Here is an 18,013-nt window from a genome sequence, read left to right on the forward strand (position 1 = left end):
TTTTGAATGCCTGTGAACAAAATTCAATGTAAGTTTACACTTGCTTAAGAAACTGAGAGATCGGTTGATTAATGCACAAATTTAATATCAAAAGTGTAGATACGTATCAAGTTTGAAAGTAAATCTGCTCAGAGAAGGAATTCAATTCATAGAAAGTCTGTCCTTCGGTTGTCCGAGTACAAGTAAGCATGACACAACTGCACAATGTAAAAGAGCTAAATAAATAAACACAAATGCTGAATTTGGTGCACAAATTTATCATCTAAATTGTAAATCTGTATCGAATTCGTCAAAGGAGTGACCTTCTGTCGATCTATAATTTTGCATGTATGCTAAACGTAATAACTCAAATATGCTGTGACCAAAATGCATTAAAGTTGGTATTTTGATCTTCTGGGCCAAATTGCTGTTCAAAAATGTATATTCGACTTTATTCACTTTGTGTTATGAAGTACATAGCCATCATTTGCGGGACTGTGAAATTAAAAATCGAAATATGCGTAGTGTTCGCGGCCTTACCCTACCTAAGTCCACAATTTTATGCAGAATCGGGTAGAACAAAACTTTTATTTAAGAGCGTGTGAAGAAGTATGGTGAGACCGCCTGCCCTTAGTAGTAATCCCTCATCAGAAGCTGTGGCCAATTATTCAATCTATTTAGTCAAAAATGATCAATCTTCGCAACGAAACTGTATTAAAAATGTTGTTCTACGCATCAGAGACGATAATGGGATTGTTAAATACGGTGAGTAAAAATTTATTTTTGTAACTATTCACTCAGCAGATATTAATTGCATCAGTTTACAGAATATTTCATCGCACATTTATTGAGCCACAAGCCCTTCTTAGAAATATTGTAGTTATTTTTCATACAAATACAATATTAAGCTATTAACCCTTTCTAGGGCCATGGGAAGTATGCTTCCCACCAAATTTATCAATCTTTGTATGAAATTATGTAGGTATAAGTTCTGACAAATTTTTTTAGTAAGTAAGAAACTTAGATGCTTCAGTTCTTTATCTCAAACAAAATGATGTGTCTTGATTTGTTACTTAATTATTAATTAACCAAATGAATTAATGAATCAAATTAAACTTATCTAACAAGCTAAATGAATCCCTTTTCTTATTCTAATTTCAAGCCTAAAAATAGTTTAACATAATATGACTAGAAAAAAATGGCCCTTTAAAGGGTTAAATTATAAATGTAGAGAATATACAGCCTTATCATTATTTTTGTCTATATCCTTGTTTTGCCACGTCTGCTCAAAATGTTGATTTCTTTACTAACAAACTACTAGATAAAAAAGCAAATGCGCAAGCTATTATTTTGTAACAAAAGACTATTGGAAAAAGATAACCCTTTCATTGAAACACATGATTACTTAAGATTACAACATAATTTCAAGTATCATTACTTCGTATATTCCCTGATAGACGGGTTTAAATGACAAAAGAGGATTGTGTGCTTCCTTAGAGATCTTTAACAAATAAATGTGTATTGTGTAATTTATTGTGAATTTTATTCTATTCTAATATTGAATATGGATCTTTGATAGATTGCTGTTATTGAGAACAATAGGCATCACAGATATGACAGTTAAATTATTAGAAGCTACTGAATTGCAGCTTGTTAGTTGAATGACTGATGAAATAATATTTCAAACAAATACTAAAATTATTTGTTGATAACGATAAAATTCAGAGAATGAAATGATATAATAATGGTTGGATAAAGTAAAACTTTATATTTCATTTCAATGCTATGGCTAAAAACAAATCCTTCAGGAAATGAAAAATGAAATCAACAATCGTCACATACGTCAATAGAGAAATAAACTAAATAAGTAATTTTATTCAAGAGATTTCAATGAATATTAACACAAGCAACTGGAGTGAATAAAAAAAATGACTAGAGTGAATAAAAATTCAAATATGAATGAAATAACAAATAAAAAACAGTAGGAACATTCTTGGACGAATGGGTTTGTCTAGAATAATTTTCGCTTTGAACAATCGCCAGGGTTCAGTTGGACTATATATTAACCTGTTATGCAACCGAGTCAAAAATTTTCAATGACTGTCTTAAACTTTTAATGAAATATTTTTGTTCTAAAAAAATTTTTTTAATATATTTAGATTCTAAAAAGTTATATCCCGTTCTTCTTAAGCTTTTTCATATAATCAAAATTGATGCTTGTTTTTAATTGATTTTATTTCCACATATTTAATTATTTAAGTAGAAGATTTGAAATGAAAATTTAAAATATTAGGCTTAAACTCTATTTAAATTTAAAATATTTTTGTTTTGGCGTTGCCAAAACGGAAGGAAAAATTTTGAATCTAGTCTGGACTTCAAAAACTTCCATAAAAGACAATCTACAAAGCCTTCTAAAAATATTCCCTCTCAACATTCTTTTTCAAAACCAAAAAATTCTCGTAACTTCGAAGTCACAAAAAATAAAACAGAATGATTTCATTAACGATAACTAAAACAAATTTTAAATAGTTATTCATTATAAACTTAATGAAATTTTTTGATCAAGATAGTGTTCTTAACAATTTTTTCTTGTAAATCTTGGGGAAAAAAAACCCTTCAAAAATAATGCACTTTACAAATATTACGATCCCTAGAGGGGTCGCAAGCCACTGTTTATGAAGCTCTACTCCAGCAAGAAAACACTTCAGAACAGCATTTCATTCTCCCGCCTGTCTGATGTGCCCAGCATATGTCCTGTTCGGATTCGTCTCAAATTCTACTTTGACCTTCATCATCAACTCAGAGTCAGTCATCAGATCCAAAACCGTTTCTGCCATAGATGCAGCGATTTTCAGGGATGGCTCCTGGGCCTCTGCTGATCCAGCAAATACTGCGAATCCGGGAGTGTGATTCACGTGCGGCGCTCGAGCCCCGATGCAGTATTCTGGCTGGATGGCTGGCACGACGTGGGAGACATTGCCCATGTCTGTAGATACTGCAGATTCGCAGATACTGGGATTGCCATCTTGAAAAATTATACCTGAGAAGATATTTACAAAGTCTATTTCACAAAATGAATTGCAAATATTTAGTAAAAAATGTAATTATAGAAGGATTTATGATAAGAAAAACAAAGGGAAAAAAGAATAATGAATTTAGTTTATGCTTGCAAATTAATTCAATCTTCAGGGAATTAATCTTTTGAAATTCACAAATAGAAAATTTGATTGATTTTTCTTATTTAATAAATAGTTAAGAAAAAAACGAGTACATATAAAAATTATAAAAGAATAATTTATAAATTTATCTCATTTATAAAATTAGAGAAGTGGTGTGATTCTGAATCCAGTAGAAAGGACAAATAGTTTACATTTTGGAGCACGGTTGTATGTTGTTATTTTTTTCTGTCAAACGAATAAAATTTTAAAATATTATCAGTTAAAGAGACACTGAAAAAATTCCCTGATGAAGATTTCTTTTAAGTTGAAGTTATTTGAGAAATTTAATTCCGCTGATATCATAATTAATATCAGTCGAGACATTAATTTTCTCAATATAAAATTTTTAGAATAACAATAACATTTCTTTAGAATAACAGTATGCTAAAGAATCTATTTATAAACTATTGTTTGCATTTTGATATACAATAAATATTACCTTTGGGGTTTTTTTTCAAATTAACGCTTTAATTTTTATAATTCTTTCTCTCATCAACATTACGAATATTTATGAAAAATTCTATGAATACTCTTACAATTTCGTCTAGATTTCGTTAATAAAATATTAAGAAAATAGCTAAAATCATTAAAAGAAGTATGAAATTATAGATGAAAATGATTTCGTAAAGGAAATGCATGACGTTACAAAACCAGATAATAAATAAGCAAACATAAAGTTGTGGAAATATTAATTATTCTATTTATACCTTTAGAACATCTTTCTAGTACTCTTCAAAGCAAATACTTTATGCATTTTTTTCTTTAAAACCTTTTTGGCTAAACTAAAAATGCAGGAAAATTAATTAATTTTAAAAACTGTAGTCTATCAACATTGTTTTTAAAGCGGTTTAGTTTATATATATGGTATTAATTTCTAATTATTGAAAATTCAAAAAAAGAAAGAAAGGAAAAAGAAATTTACCAATAGATTTATAATTTGTTACAAACTTAAATGTTTTTAGATTTGAATGTAATAAGAAAACGATATGAATCAGGTCTATCTTGATCATTTCCTGTCTTTTTTTGTGTTGATAGTTCAACAGTGTTGGATTTTCGTAGGGTATATTATTTGATACACATTGTCTGGACTTTGAGAGGTCAGAAATAAAATAAAATAATAATTTTTAATATATATATATATATAATAAACTTTTAACGCCAAAACTATATTATGTGGATTATGTCCTATTAAAAGAAATATTACCTTTTGCTTCAGCGTGTCTTGCAAACACTTCGGCCAATTTCTTGTTCGCAATCATGCCCCTATATGAATTTTTTGCATCTTCTAAAAAAGTGTACTCGCATATACAGTCCGTTGTTTTGGCGGCGGCTTCGAAACACTTTTTAAGCTTCTTCTTTATAGTCATCAGTTCTTTTAATGTCGGGGCTCTGTAACTAAAACATAGTTCTGTCTCCTCCCAAGCGCTTCGTTTAATAATACCTGCACATTTACATATAACTTTAATTAATATTCACAGAATAATTTAATATATCGAACAGTTTTTTTAAATATTGTTAGAAATCTTTAACTCTGCTGCCCTGCGCAATTGCATAAAAGAAGAGAAATTATCAGATATTATTAATGGAGGATAGATGTCCAGTTAATAATCATTGGAGACAAACTGGCTATCATTTGGCAATTTAACAACGAATTTGGCGACAAAATGAAGTCGCTCGAAAATGGACTGAAGATCCTTAGTTTCTTCTAGAAAGTTCCATATTCCGTCAGGAAAATTATATTGATACAAGGGAATTAAAGGGAGTCATTCTGGCGAATTTCTTTTATGAGTTTTGATTTCAAAACGTGATCTTTAATGACTTTTTTCTGGATTGTTTTTTTTTATTTATTTATTTAACGATCTACTATTTGTTTGTGCGTTGCTGATTTCTGCATGTTTTTGTGAAAATTTCGGCTGTGTGTTGCTGCCTGCGATCTGTGTTTTCTTTTGGGATAAGATCACATAAAAGAAGACATACATTTATTCAATATGGGGCTTATTAGATTTCTTATTCCTTCATCTATTTGATGATTCCTGTAATATATATGATTATAATCTACGTTTGAGTAGTTAATGTACAAATAGTCAATTGTTCTTGCGTGAAGTTTCGGTAAATAACCCGTAAAAAAGCATGCTGTTAAATAAAAAGCTTCATAGGAGCCAAAATGTCTGAAAATAGACTTTCCAAATATCATTTACCAACAAAGGGGGGGGGGAGGCGATATAGATACTCCATGTGCCAACCTTTTGGAGCGCCATGAATATTTTTGCTAATTGTTTTGCATTTTTAAAGGCAGAAATAGAGAGATGCGACTAGAGAGGAGGGGAAATATTTGCTATGGCTTAGATACCATTTATTCTCAATTTCTAGTTGAAACTAAAATTAATGTATTTTTCTAAAAAAAAAAAGAACATCTACTTAAATAGGATAGGGCAACCTTTCTTTTTTTTAAAAATGAAATTCTCCCCAGCATGTTTCACAAAATATGCAATTATTAGATCTAGCATTCCTGCCAAATATGATTTGTAAGATTATAAGATTTTGTATTTGACCAATGAATATATTAAGTTGTAAGTGATGGGCAGAAGTACTAAAGAAAGAGGGAAGTGCTTCATTTTATAACAACCTGAAGGATAAAATCTATCATCAATTCTATCAAACAGTAGTAATACAAATCTTATTTTCCTTGTCAATAATGACATCACATATATAGAGGAACAATAGATATGAATTAATATTATCTACAAGATGATTAGTGGGCCCCTATATTAGTTACGAGAAGAGGATATAATTTTAATTATTTAAATATGCGATAGTTATACTGAACTTTACACAGAGAGGGAAAACATCTTCCATAGTATTGGTTTTGTATTTGAATGGAGAAATAAGCTTCAGATTTTCTTAGGTGTCCAGCTAATGCAGTGTTCAAACACTTATTACTTTCCCTTATAATTGTGCAATACTAAATTCTTTAATAAGCAAATTTTAGGTAGCAAAAATTAAAAGTTGTAAACTTACCACTTACTCTCCATCTAGGATTAAATCCCTGCCTAATAATAGCGACATTGTTGTAACAAGCAACCGCAGCATCATTAGCATTGACATCTTCCCATGGATCAAGGTCTTCCTTCATTTTATAAGTCACAGTAACCTAAACAAACGAAGTATATATATTTTTTCCAAAATATAACCAAAAATTAAATCTTTAATTTTAGATTTATTTCTTTAATAACGGAATTACAAGGTCCATTCCAAAATAATTCTTTTCAATTTCAAACAGAATCGTTAACCCTTTAATTGGCAGGTGGTAAAAAGTTCTAGTAAAAAATGTCGGGGTACTAAATAAGTAGTATATGTATAAAATATTTATGCTGTCAGAAATTTAATTGATTAATAAAGATTTGTTTTAATTATTACTCCCAAATCTATGTACGAATGTAAAATGTTTGAAGTTGATCTCCTATAAGAGCCATTGAAAGCATATTGTTACTGTGCAATCATACCAAATAGAGGGCTAGTCTAATAAATCAGTCAAAGAGCTTTGCGATGGAAACATAACTATAAAAAAGACTGATCTCAAGCTGAATGGGAATACATATGAATTACGTGAAATAATATAATTAGTATCATTGATTTGAAAATTATGCTCTTAAATATAACTCCAAAATAACACCTGCGATGCAAACTGAAATGCTAAACATTAAATAGCAAATGAAATTATCGTGTTGGCTTACAAGTACTCAAAAGCTTATAATTCTCAAAAAATATATTTGAAGCATTTTAAGCTAAAATTCACTGTTTTTTAAATCCTTTCAATTAAGTGGGGTTACATTTTTTTTCTTGTTTTTTCAACTACAACATTTTAATAATCCTTTAAACACAAAACTTATAACGGTGAATTTAAGCACTTTGCGATCCTAGATTATGTACAGTATAACCCCCGCCCCCCTTCATTTAATTAGATGATCAATTTAGTTTCGCATTTCAGCATATTTTAAACTTCGATTCAAAGCATTACATCGATATGATCTCACGGCTTGAAAATGACGTAACTGGACCTCCCTTGGGAAAACATGTTTCCACTGAAAGACTTTATACGGAAGGCATCTGAAACTGAACCAAATAGTATATAGAGAACTCGGTTATCGACTTTCCCCAGCGATAGCGATAAGATGATCAAAATTGTTCGCTAGTGTCTGAAGACTTACCCTCGCCAAATCTAGAATAAGAGGATAAAGAATGTTGTTCATCTGAGGATGAGCCATCAGTGCAGCATCTATGTCTGTAAATGCACCATTCTCTATCAACTTTATCTTGCCACCCCCGCCCTCCTCGGCTGGAGTTCCCAAAATAACAACCTGAAATAAAAATTAGCGTTTTCAATAAATGCAGAGAAAAAAGTGCAGCAAATCATTACATTTACATTGAATATTATCGCATTTTTTTCAAATTGCATATTTTTTTAATTACAAAGCAACGTTTTGGAAAGCTATCTTTTGAGAAGAATAGAATAATTCATATTTTTCATGTGAGAATGTATTTATCATTCAAAATCTAATCACTTTAAATACAAAGTTACCATAAAATATATTTCCATGTTTGGAAGTATCTGCAACAAAATCTAAAGAACGGAATAGTTTAATTATACTAACGTCCCGTTTCAAAGCTACGTTAGGCTATTTCAGGACGAACCTCATGATTTTGAACCGCATTCAGATGACGAGGATGACATCTGAGTTGGCACTATCCCTCTCCAAATTCCGTACCACACCAGCGGGAGTACGGATTTAACGTGGACCAGACTCACTTACACGATGGGTCTTCGGTGGAATCAAATCTCGAACCAGGAATCATCGTGTCCCAAAAAAGAGACTTACCACTAGGGTAAGTGGTAAGTGGTTTCATTCATTGGACAAATGGAGCCCAATGAATGGAATGAGACTGCATTTTATATATAGACTGTGAACGGCATTGGAGGATGAGTTCCGTAAAAAATCATTTACTAGTGCATGATCTTATACACAAAGGTTAGAGTAGTAGTTGTTGCTGTTGTCGTGTCTATGCATACAGTGCTAGTGCAAAAGATTAGAGTCCTCCAAAAGCCTTGGTGACAAAATCTGCAAGTTCTGGAGCCCGATGGCTATGGAGGATTTCGATTGGGGGTGCTCCAAGTTGAAAGAGAGAACCGATAATAAATAGCCTGGCAGTAAAAACATGATCTGGAGACAGTACTTGAGAATGGGAACAGTACTTGCAGATGGGATAGGATTTTATATTGGTTCGTGAGATCTTCATGCCTTTGAAATGTCCCGTACGTAGCCTAGTTATTGTAGAGGAAAGGTTCCTTGGGCAGTTTAGATCGGGGATTGGTGCCTTGCTAAGATACTTGTTGTAGATCCTTCGCCTGGCGGCAGCATTCGCATCTGCACAGGTAACTACTCAAGGTTGCTCTTCGTCGCGTGCTTCCTTTGCAAGGGCATCTGCACATTCGTTCCCCTCAATTCCAGCATGATCATAGAAGAGGGGTGCCATTGCCTCCGTAAAGGTTAGAGTAGCACCTTGAAAATGTAACCCAAAGCTTTGATTAGTAAAAAAATTTCTTATGAATTTTATACTGCTGTTTATTTATTTCTGTATGTGTATTTTTTATTAATCGAACATTAATCACATTTTCTATAATCCATTTTACGTGTTGCAATCGTTTATTTCAATGTTTTCATTTCCAAAAGCGTCAAAATCTCTCATATCGGTGACTTTTATTACTATTATTATTATTTCTTTTGCAGAAGTATTTTTTTTTTTCGGAATTCGTCTCACATGTCTTCGGCAGTCTGTTTATGAAATTTTATTTTATTCTGTTTAAAAGTCTTAGATGCAGATGTCTCCTTAGATAAAATGGCAATAAACATAGGCAATCTGACTTTTGAATCATATATTTGTGTAACCAAAATGAAGCATTTTCATCTACTTAAGTTAAATACCAACAAAATATTCTGATTATAAAATGTTGTTAAAAATTATTTATCTCTTAAAACATACATTGTATTTTAATTATTTTTATATATAGCTTAGTAAGCGCATCTTCTTGCACATATATATTAGAATTAGGTTAATTTCTTATATATGTCTTAAAATTTCCAATAAAGTACTTTATTAAGGCAGCAAAGTAGAATATTTTAAACTAGTTAATTCTGCTCATTTATTACTTTGAATGTTATTTTCATGTATTATAATATACATAACGAAAGATATACAACTAGAATTGAATTCTTCGGATATTTCATTTGATTTCTGATTTCCTTTAATTATGAAATAATTACCTTTCCACAGATAGAAGAATCACTTTCCATTGCGGCCTTCACAGCGATTCCAGCAGCTAATCCGATTTCAGCTATCAAGTTGTGACCACAAGCATGACCCATCTCTGGTAAGGCATCGTATTCACAAATGATGGCAATTGTCGGCCTATCTATAAATCATTAATAATAAGCCAGAATTCATTTTTATTATGATAAATATTTATATTATCTCAAAAAGACGTGTGATATACTAACAAGAGGAAAAGTATAAATGAAATGCAAATCGCGAAGAAATAATAGGTTTTTAATAATTACTATTACGTCGAACTCGCCACATTTTTTCATCCATTTCTCTTCACTGCATTTTAGGAAAATTTTGTACTATTGTAGTGAAAGCTTATAAGCCAGTTAACAGCTACGCAACCTGAGCAATTGCTTTTGTATCGTGGTCATGTTACTGAACTGCGAACCACAAGGTCCCAGATTCTATCCTCGCTCATTGCAAATTCGAAACACTATGAAGAAAAGCAATTCAGTTACATATGGCAAGTTTTTTTTACCCTGTCTTTTCTTAAGCCGTCCCGTATGATATCATGGGATTCGTATGTCATACCCTGCAATTTTTCAGTGGCAGATTGTTTGTGTTGTTATTGTTGTTTGTTTGATTCCAAAAGGTGTCAAACAAAAAAGAGATCATAACTCAGCATGCTGCAAAAACTTAGGCTTAACAATTGAAATTGGTTCATAGTTTTAGCATCTAAAATTTAAATCTTTATCAGATATGAAACCAAATCCCTCAAAAAGTTGACCATATGTCAATCTGTATTTCCGCTTGCATATAAACGCTATGATTTGAAATCAAAAAAATTCTGTATGTGTTCTTGTGACTACAGCTGTAGTTCCATGTTGGCTTTAAAACATGTAAATGCGATAACTCAAAAATGCAATGACTTAAATATATAGATATTTGGTAGTTTTCTGATTGCAATTTTATTTATGGGTCAAATTCAGATTTCAGTCGATTGAGTAAAAGGTATCCAAAATACAGCTGGAAACCTTTTAACATACTATTATTATATCAGCATATATTAATCGTTAGGATTCTGTTATACTCAAATTTCCTAGTATTTGAGTTATAACAGCATCCCAGCGATTAATCGCCAAAAATCGCACACTAATGAGATCTTTCGTGACTATTGTTCACCAAATAGATGTTCAAACTGTATATAAAATGGGGCCCTATTTAACATTTCATTTTTGTTATATAAATATCATAATCTTGACTCTTCCTTCCTTATATTAGTTATAAGGAAGGAATTAACCATTATATATTAACCATATAACAATTACCATTAACCATATAATAATTACGGCTCTCGGGTGAATTTAATTATTTTTAAAAACAAGAAAGTTACTGCAATACCAACAATAAAAAAATTGCAGAAAAATGATCTATAAGTTGATTGGATAGATAACTGAATATAAAGAAAAATATTTATAGAACTTGTTAATAAGCTTCCCCATATTTGCCCTATTTTACTCAAAATATAGAAAATAAAAGTTTGATAAGATGTCCGCTTTTTGAAAAAAGATAAAGCGAGAAATAAAAAATTTAGATATTTCATGTGACAGAAAACAAAGGAATGAGTTCAAACAGATATCTTACGCAATTTCAGGTTAAAGAGAGGAGATATGAATATATGTCTATCAAAGCGATAAGATTTTTAATATCTTTCAACACATCATATCTTGGCGAAACTAGATTTTTATCCAAGTTTTTTTTATCTAAATATAAATGGCTTGGTTGCGATTTTAACTGATTTAATTTAAAAAAGGAAATAGGCTTAGTCTTCAACAATAACAAATCTAATATTTGGTATTATGTATAATTAACCACAGTATTACAATTAATCTGCATTATATATATAATATACACACAATTAAACTACATTATATAAATAGAATATTTATATTTTAGGATTGCCACCAGCTGCATCGCCGGAAACATTGGTTATATTTTATTTTAGTTAAATCGTTTGGATATAGCTTCATGCCCATGGTTCCGCCAAGTTGTCTGATATTAAAGTTTGTCTTTAATTGTCTCAGATATGGTCTGCTTATTGTATGCAGGCACCTTTCTAATGGGAACAAGTTCCATGATATCATAGCTCTATTAAAAACATAAATGTTTTTTCATCAGTTCACAAGATGCATGGCTACGTAAGGTTCATCGGCATAAACGCTGTAACTAAAAAAAATCTAAAGCATTGATGTAAAATATATTGAAAAATATTTCAAAAAATTTATTAAATTAAAAAATTTGAATGTGACGAAAATGTATATTCCTGAGAAACTTGTTTTTCAAATATTAAAGGAATGTTCAAATGGTTCATGAGCATTAATTCGCTCACAAATTAATGAGAAATGTAATAATTTCGATTGGTCTAATTAAAAATCCAATTATAATTTTGGTAGATAAATTTCTTAGTGAATATACCCTACTCATGAAGTAACAAAGAGCCAGCTTTGATGTTCAACTGCTTGTTCTACAGAACGTTTGGAACAATTTTTCCATTATGCATGTCGCATGACACATTTAATAGATAGTATGTCAATTATAAACATTATCATTTAAAATCCATATTTAATTCGAAACATAATCTTAATATAATTTTAGGTATGATTTTTATTGTAAATTTAAGGAACATACAATGTTATTTGTAAAATATATTACCTATTATTTGATATGACCGGCTTTACTCTGGTTCAAAAATCTTTTCATGTGAAATATTTTTACATGAAAACTAATTTTGTTTAAAATATTATACAAAATCTTTTCATCGCCTGATGTTGATTAAAATGACAATATTAATTAAACCAAACGATTTATAAAAAAACAAATTATTTTTCTCCATAAGTTATTTATCGTTATTATATTAGTTTTGCAATTTTTTTCACAAATTCCGAAATATAATTAAAAACGGCTGTCGTCATCTAAACGAATGACTTAAGCTTAATTTTAATAATGGTTCAAATCACTATTTTAAATAACCAAAGATTATGAAAAGTCATATCAAAATACAAAAAGAAACTAAGAATAATTTAAAGTCTAAGAAAAAAGAAATTTTGTTAAATTTCTAAGCAATTAAATACTTAATTAATTTTTGTGCTTACAAAAATTGATAGTATTCTTTCTCATGTTTATACGTGTACTAAATTTAGTTTAATAGTTTAATAGCCACAATAACTTTTATTTATATTGAGATATTAAAAAGAGGCAATAAAAAAACGATCAACAATCAAGCATCAAGTAATAATTTCATATATACTTGAAATGTTTTCAATTCGAAACTTTAACAAATTTCATAAATGATTGGAAGTCTTACCTTTGTCATTACAAAATTCAGCTCGAAAGGCAGTGGGCAAAATATATTGTTTCTCAACAACAAATCCAAATTTTTCAAGCGTCGTCGTCAGCAAATCGTGAGCATAAGTTTCATGAAAAGATAATTCAGGATTCAACCAAATTTTTTCACTGATATCTCTTAGCAAAGATTCGTTTTCTTCAATCACTTTCTCCACGAGACGAGACATAAGGCTCAGCTATCAACAAAGAAATGCAAGAAAAATACAGGTGTCTTTCAACTGCTCCTACGCATTCTAAAATTAAAGAACGGAACGAATTCTAAACAAAAGCTATGCAAACATGTGATAAGCTAGTGTTCTACATTTAGCAAAACATTTATTTAGGACAAGATTGTTTATCATATCACTATCGCATGTGTAATCTAATTATTTCTTTTTCCTCCTGGAACTGGAATAAAGAACTGGAACTGAATTCTACAGCTGATACAGTTCAGATGTAGAACTGAAATATCAAGATTGTACAAAAATACCATTCGATTCTTTATCGCAATATCAATTCGCAATATTAACCCTAAAAGAAATTTTAATTTTCAATCTATTCAAATATTAACAAGAACATGAAATATATAGTAACATAAGACTAATTATTTTCTCAAATATAATTTTTTTAAAATTAATTGCCAAGTCTTAACTGTTTCAGAATACCTTAATGTTACTGATGTTACATTTTTTCGAATTGATTCGAACTTCTGAAATAATACATCTTCTTAGTGTTTCAGTAATATTTGCAGCAATAAATATATTGTTGATTTCATTTTTTTTGAAGTTTTATTTGTACTTTATTCATTTTATAGATATCATGATGTAATTTTAATTTATTTACTTAGTATTGATAGACAGCCTTAGCCAAATAAATATTAAAAAGTATTTGCGTCAAATCTGGCGACCAAAAAAACTTTGAGATCCATAAATGTTTACAAATTCTCCTTAAAGCGTTAATATAGTAGAAAAAGGTGGAAAAGGAATTTATATAATAAAATTCTAAAAAAAGGGCGGGAATGAAATTTATGTATTTATAGCAATTTAAGTTGATTTATTGTATGGATTTAATTTTATTACTGATTTACATATAATTTCAGTGCGATCTGAATGCTAAATACATTTTGCTACAAAAATTTAATTTTTGCTTTATATCGAATGTTAGAGAAAATCTTATAAAAACGATTCTTAATTCAAAATCAGGATCAGGAAATTACTTTAAAAATCATCGGAATATCATTTGCAATAAAATCATGTTTGAGGCTGTTATAATAATTTAGTGTTATAAGCATTTCAACTTTGAGATATTGATTATTTTAGATTTCTCCGAATCCGAAAAAATAACTATATCTTGAAATTCTATCTTTCTCTGAACGCGATAACGCAGAAACGTAACAGGCTAGACGTATAAAATTAGATATGCTTTCAAACAAATATTTCATGCCAAAAATTGAATAAAATCTTTTTTAAAAGAAGTTTTATTTGTCCGTCGATTTTGTACTTGAACTTAACAGTTCAAAAAAGCAACAATTTAAGAAAGATGAAATTTAGCTTTTGGCTTCTTACTAGAATTGCACATCTCTATTAAATATTGGAAGAATCAGCCTTTGGATAAATTGTTTATCTATTCTTGCTTATTTAAAAGTAATAATTCAAAAATGCAAAAAACTAGATTAAAACTTCGGTATATAACCTCTAAATAATCACTAAAGACATATTTATAATATTATATTTAATCTGTCAGTGGATAAACTGTTTATTTATCAATCCAAATATATATGAATACAATAACACAAAATTCAATAAACAAGATACCTGAATTTTAATATGGTATCTTGGTACCTTAATTGAAGATTTACAATAGAAATTTTGGACCTAATCAGTCAAAGAAAAAAAATCCAAGATATATACATACTCGATTCTCTTCAATTTGTTACAAAACTAAATTTAAAATATGGCATACTGAGTAAGAATACGAAAAAGCGGACGGGAAATATCCGGCTGTTTTTGATTTCTTATCGTAATTCTGAGCTATTCAATAATCATCAGCCTGTTATTCAGTTAATAAAATCATTCATTATGCTTTTTTTCCAGTAATATTACTGATTTATGATTTCTAAAAAGTGTAATAAATTTATTTCAGATTGTCAGCATAATCATAACTAGATAATGATAATCACATTCATAGTTTCTTGAATAATTAATTTCTTAGTAACGCAAATTGCATATTACAAAACTATTCAATATATTAAAAGAGAGCCAATTACGCATAAATATATTATTTTTAATTCTTATATATATTCAATTAATAATATCATGCATATAAAATGTGGTCAAAAATATAATGTTATGACTCTTTTCATATTTTTAAATAAAAAATTCTTCATTTGATAAACAAATAGTAAATTTTCAATACTCAATATGTTAAAAGAACATACAGGTAATTTTATATCTTAAAGAATACATATACAGAGAGTATTTATGTAAAGGAAAAATATATCCATTTGGCGAATAAATAGCAAATTTTTCATATGCAGTCTGTTAAAATAAATATTCAAATAATTTACCTTACGTTCTGAAGTGAAAGGAGGGAGTAGTTTCGAAAAGAAATGAGATTTAAATTTTCACAATTTCGACGACACAAAAATAGGCATATCAACAATCTTTGCACTCAGAACAGCCTTGATTACCGTATCAGCCATTTTTTCTTCAAGATACTTGACATTTTTATCAAGAAGCTTATCTTGTTTCATAATACAAAAATTGTCATGAATCTGCATTTTAAATAATTTCTAAAGCATATTTATAAATCGTGTACATTTGTTCAAAAGAACAATTTCAATTTCCATGAATTATTAATACAATTTTCTTTCAGTTGACTGGTTTTTCTTTTTTCCATCAGTTTACAATTTTTCATAATGATTTGTTTGAATTTACATAGTGTGGTAATTTATGGAGAGAGCAGTTTTGATGTCACAAAAATGTAAAAAGGCATCTAATGTATAACTTTGAAACACAATTGTGGTTTAGATTTATTTACAAAAGAAATAAGTAAAGATATAAACTTGTTCTATAAACATTTCAAAATGATTGAAACACAACTGAATTAGAAGAATTCGTTCACGGTGCCAGTAAATTGTTAATGTCAGTAAAATCAAAATTACAATAATTTAATATAATGCCGTAAAATCGAAATAAAAAAATTTAATGATTTTATATTTTAAATTTTCATGAGAATGATATCGTTTGGTGGATTACAGTCGACAAAAATAGAAATATTTGGAAATGAAGACGTTCTAAACAATCAAATTTGAAAACTTAGTGCAAACGATGCTAATAGAATTTAAAATACAGGAGAATAATTTTCATGATTTCTTTAATTTTCCCAATTGGCTCCTTGCCAAATCAGCGAAGAAAAACTTTACCTATGGATTAGCGTTTCTGCTGCGAATAAGCGAATTAAGTCATAAGGAACACAATTATTTAAAAACCAATGAAAAAAGATATTTTGATTGTTCTTGCTTTAAATTAAAGAAAAAGTTCAAAAAATCATCTCAAAATAGTTTAAAAAAATAGCGGAATTCGAATACTGAATGTAAAAATTTTAGTTTCGATTCTTAACATTTTTAGGAAAAAGTGATTAATTTTTAATATTTTCTCAAAAATCAGTAAATTATGTAAAAAAGATTTCTTTTAAACGACAATTGTTTATTTATATTAATCCTAATGAATATTTGTTTTCTATAATCATTAGAAACAATACCATGGGCAAATATGTGCAAAAAATCCTCTAAAACAAAACAAAAGATTTAATTTTAAAAATTTCTATGCTGAATTTTAGAAGTTGGGTTTCCAAAGGCAATGAGTCATCATTGCGACCAAGTTTCATCACTATAAGTGTGATAGATTTGTCTGATCATCTCAGATACAAACATACATAAACATTTTCGTTTATAAATAAAGGTAAGCAATTTGGTGTAAAAGGGTATACGCAAAACATCCAAAAAAATTTCGCCAATTTTGTAAAATCTTAATTTTACATTTAATTACCCCATGGTGAAAAATTCATAGTTTGTATTAGTTTCTACTGTCAGCTTCAGGAAAAAACGGGAAACTTCATTTCAGCTCAGTGAAAAGACTATAAAATGAAACTATTAACTTTTGCTCGATTTATTCAGATATCGCCAATCTTATTCAAAATGTTCTCCAATCTTCCTTTCTGCATTTAAAACTATGCCTTCTCAAAATCTTCGCAAGATTATACTTTTCGCTAAAGAAAGTATTTAAAAAAGAGGAGGCTGTATTACAGGCATGATAAAGAGTTTAAAATTCAATTAAAAGAATTCATGATTAATTAATGCCTTTAATTTCAAAGGAAATGTAGATATTTGCTATTTACTCACATGTGATGGAAAGATTTTTTTTTTCCGAAGATGGGTAGTTAAAAGAAAGATAATTGGAAAGCATAGTTACAGAAATCAGCCTTACAGTTATTTAAAAAGATTTTTGTATGTTCCATAATTCCTTATTCGGTTATTTTTTTTATATCACTGGTTTCATGTGAAAGGTATCATAAATGGTCTGTGAACGCGAATTCGCCAAGAATTATAATTTAATGTTGTAGTCAGTTACAAAGAAAACATATTCTTCCATTTGAACTGTTAAACATTCCTGGTTTCTATTTTATCATTAATACGTTCATTGCCACGGTTCAAGCCTTATATTCGGACCACCTATCTAATTAGATGATATTTCTTTGCTGTCTATAAATTATAGTAGAAAAGGGGTCATCTAATCAATTAAATGATTCGGCACAATTAGGAAGTGTGTGTGACCCACGATTGATACTCAAGGCAGTGAACATGTTAATTAACCATTTTCATTTTGCTTTCAGCGTTAATTGAATGCGCGTCTTATTGAAATTAATAACAATTAAATTTGTTGGAACAATTTTTTACTAGGCTGTCTGTCCTTTCATTTTCATCAAACTCCATGTACACTCTCATCAACAAGAGTTCTATTTTATATTAATTCCTTTGAATCATTCCTTTGTTATTGTTGATTTCTTTTCAGAGAAAAAAAACTAAAGGACATAAAGAACTTATCTGCAAT

The 18,013-nt window shown here is 29.3% G+C and overlaps 1 protein-coding gene across 2 annotated transcripts; it reads right to left on the bottom strand.

The window, feature by feature from the left end:
* Positions 1–1,822: 1,822 nt before the first annotated feature.
* On the bottom strand, positions 1,823–15,577 carry LOC129964148 (peptidase M20 domain-containing protein 2-like). Of its 2 annotated transcripts, none has more exons than XM_056078857.1 (7): positions 15,469–15,577; positions 12,883–13,099; positions 9,518–9,666; positions 7,406–7,555; positions 6,216–6,348; positions 4,402–4,638; positions 1,823–3,019 (listed from the first exon to the last, which is right to left on the bottom strand). In XM_056078857.1, the coding sequence occupies exons 2-7, from the start codon at positions 13,088–13,090 to the stop codon at positions 2,697–2,699; spliced, it is 1,200 nt and encodes a 399-aa protein (XP_055934832.1). In that variant the 5' UTR covers positions 13,091–13,099; positions 15,469–15,577; the 3' UTR covers positions 1,823–2,696. The 2 variants fall into 2 exon arrangements, with proteins under 2 accessions (XP_055934832.1, XP_055934831.1); XM_056078856.1 differs by having other exon boundaries at positions 12,883–13,156; positions 15,469–15,557.
* Positions 15,578–18,013: the final 2,436 nt, after the last annotated feature.

Source organism: Argiope bruennichi, chromosome 3 (genome assembly GCF_947563725.1).
Source record: "Argiope bruennichi chromosome 3, qqArgBrue1.1, whole genome shotgun sequence".
Lineage (NCBI taxonomy): Eukaryota > Metazoa > Arthropoda > Arachnida > Araneae > Araneidae > Argiope > Argiope bruennichi.

Coding starts and splice junctions, on each gene's coding strand:
- LOC129964148 (XM_056078857.1), bottom strand. CDS start 13,090: ATGTCTCGTCTCGTGGAGAAAGTGATTGAAGAAAACGAATCTTTGCTA. Junction 9,667..12,882: donor TGAATTTTGTAATGACAAAG/GTAAGACTTCCA, acceptor AATGATTTATAG/ATAGGCCGACAATTGCCATC. Junction 7,556..9,517: donor ATTCTTCTATCTGTGGAAAG/GTAATTATTTCA, acceptor TTTTTATTTCAG/GTTGTTATTTTGGGAACTCC.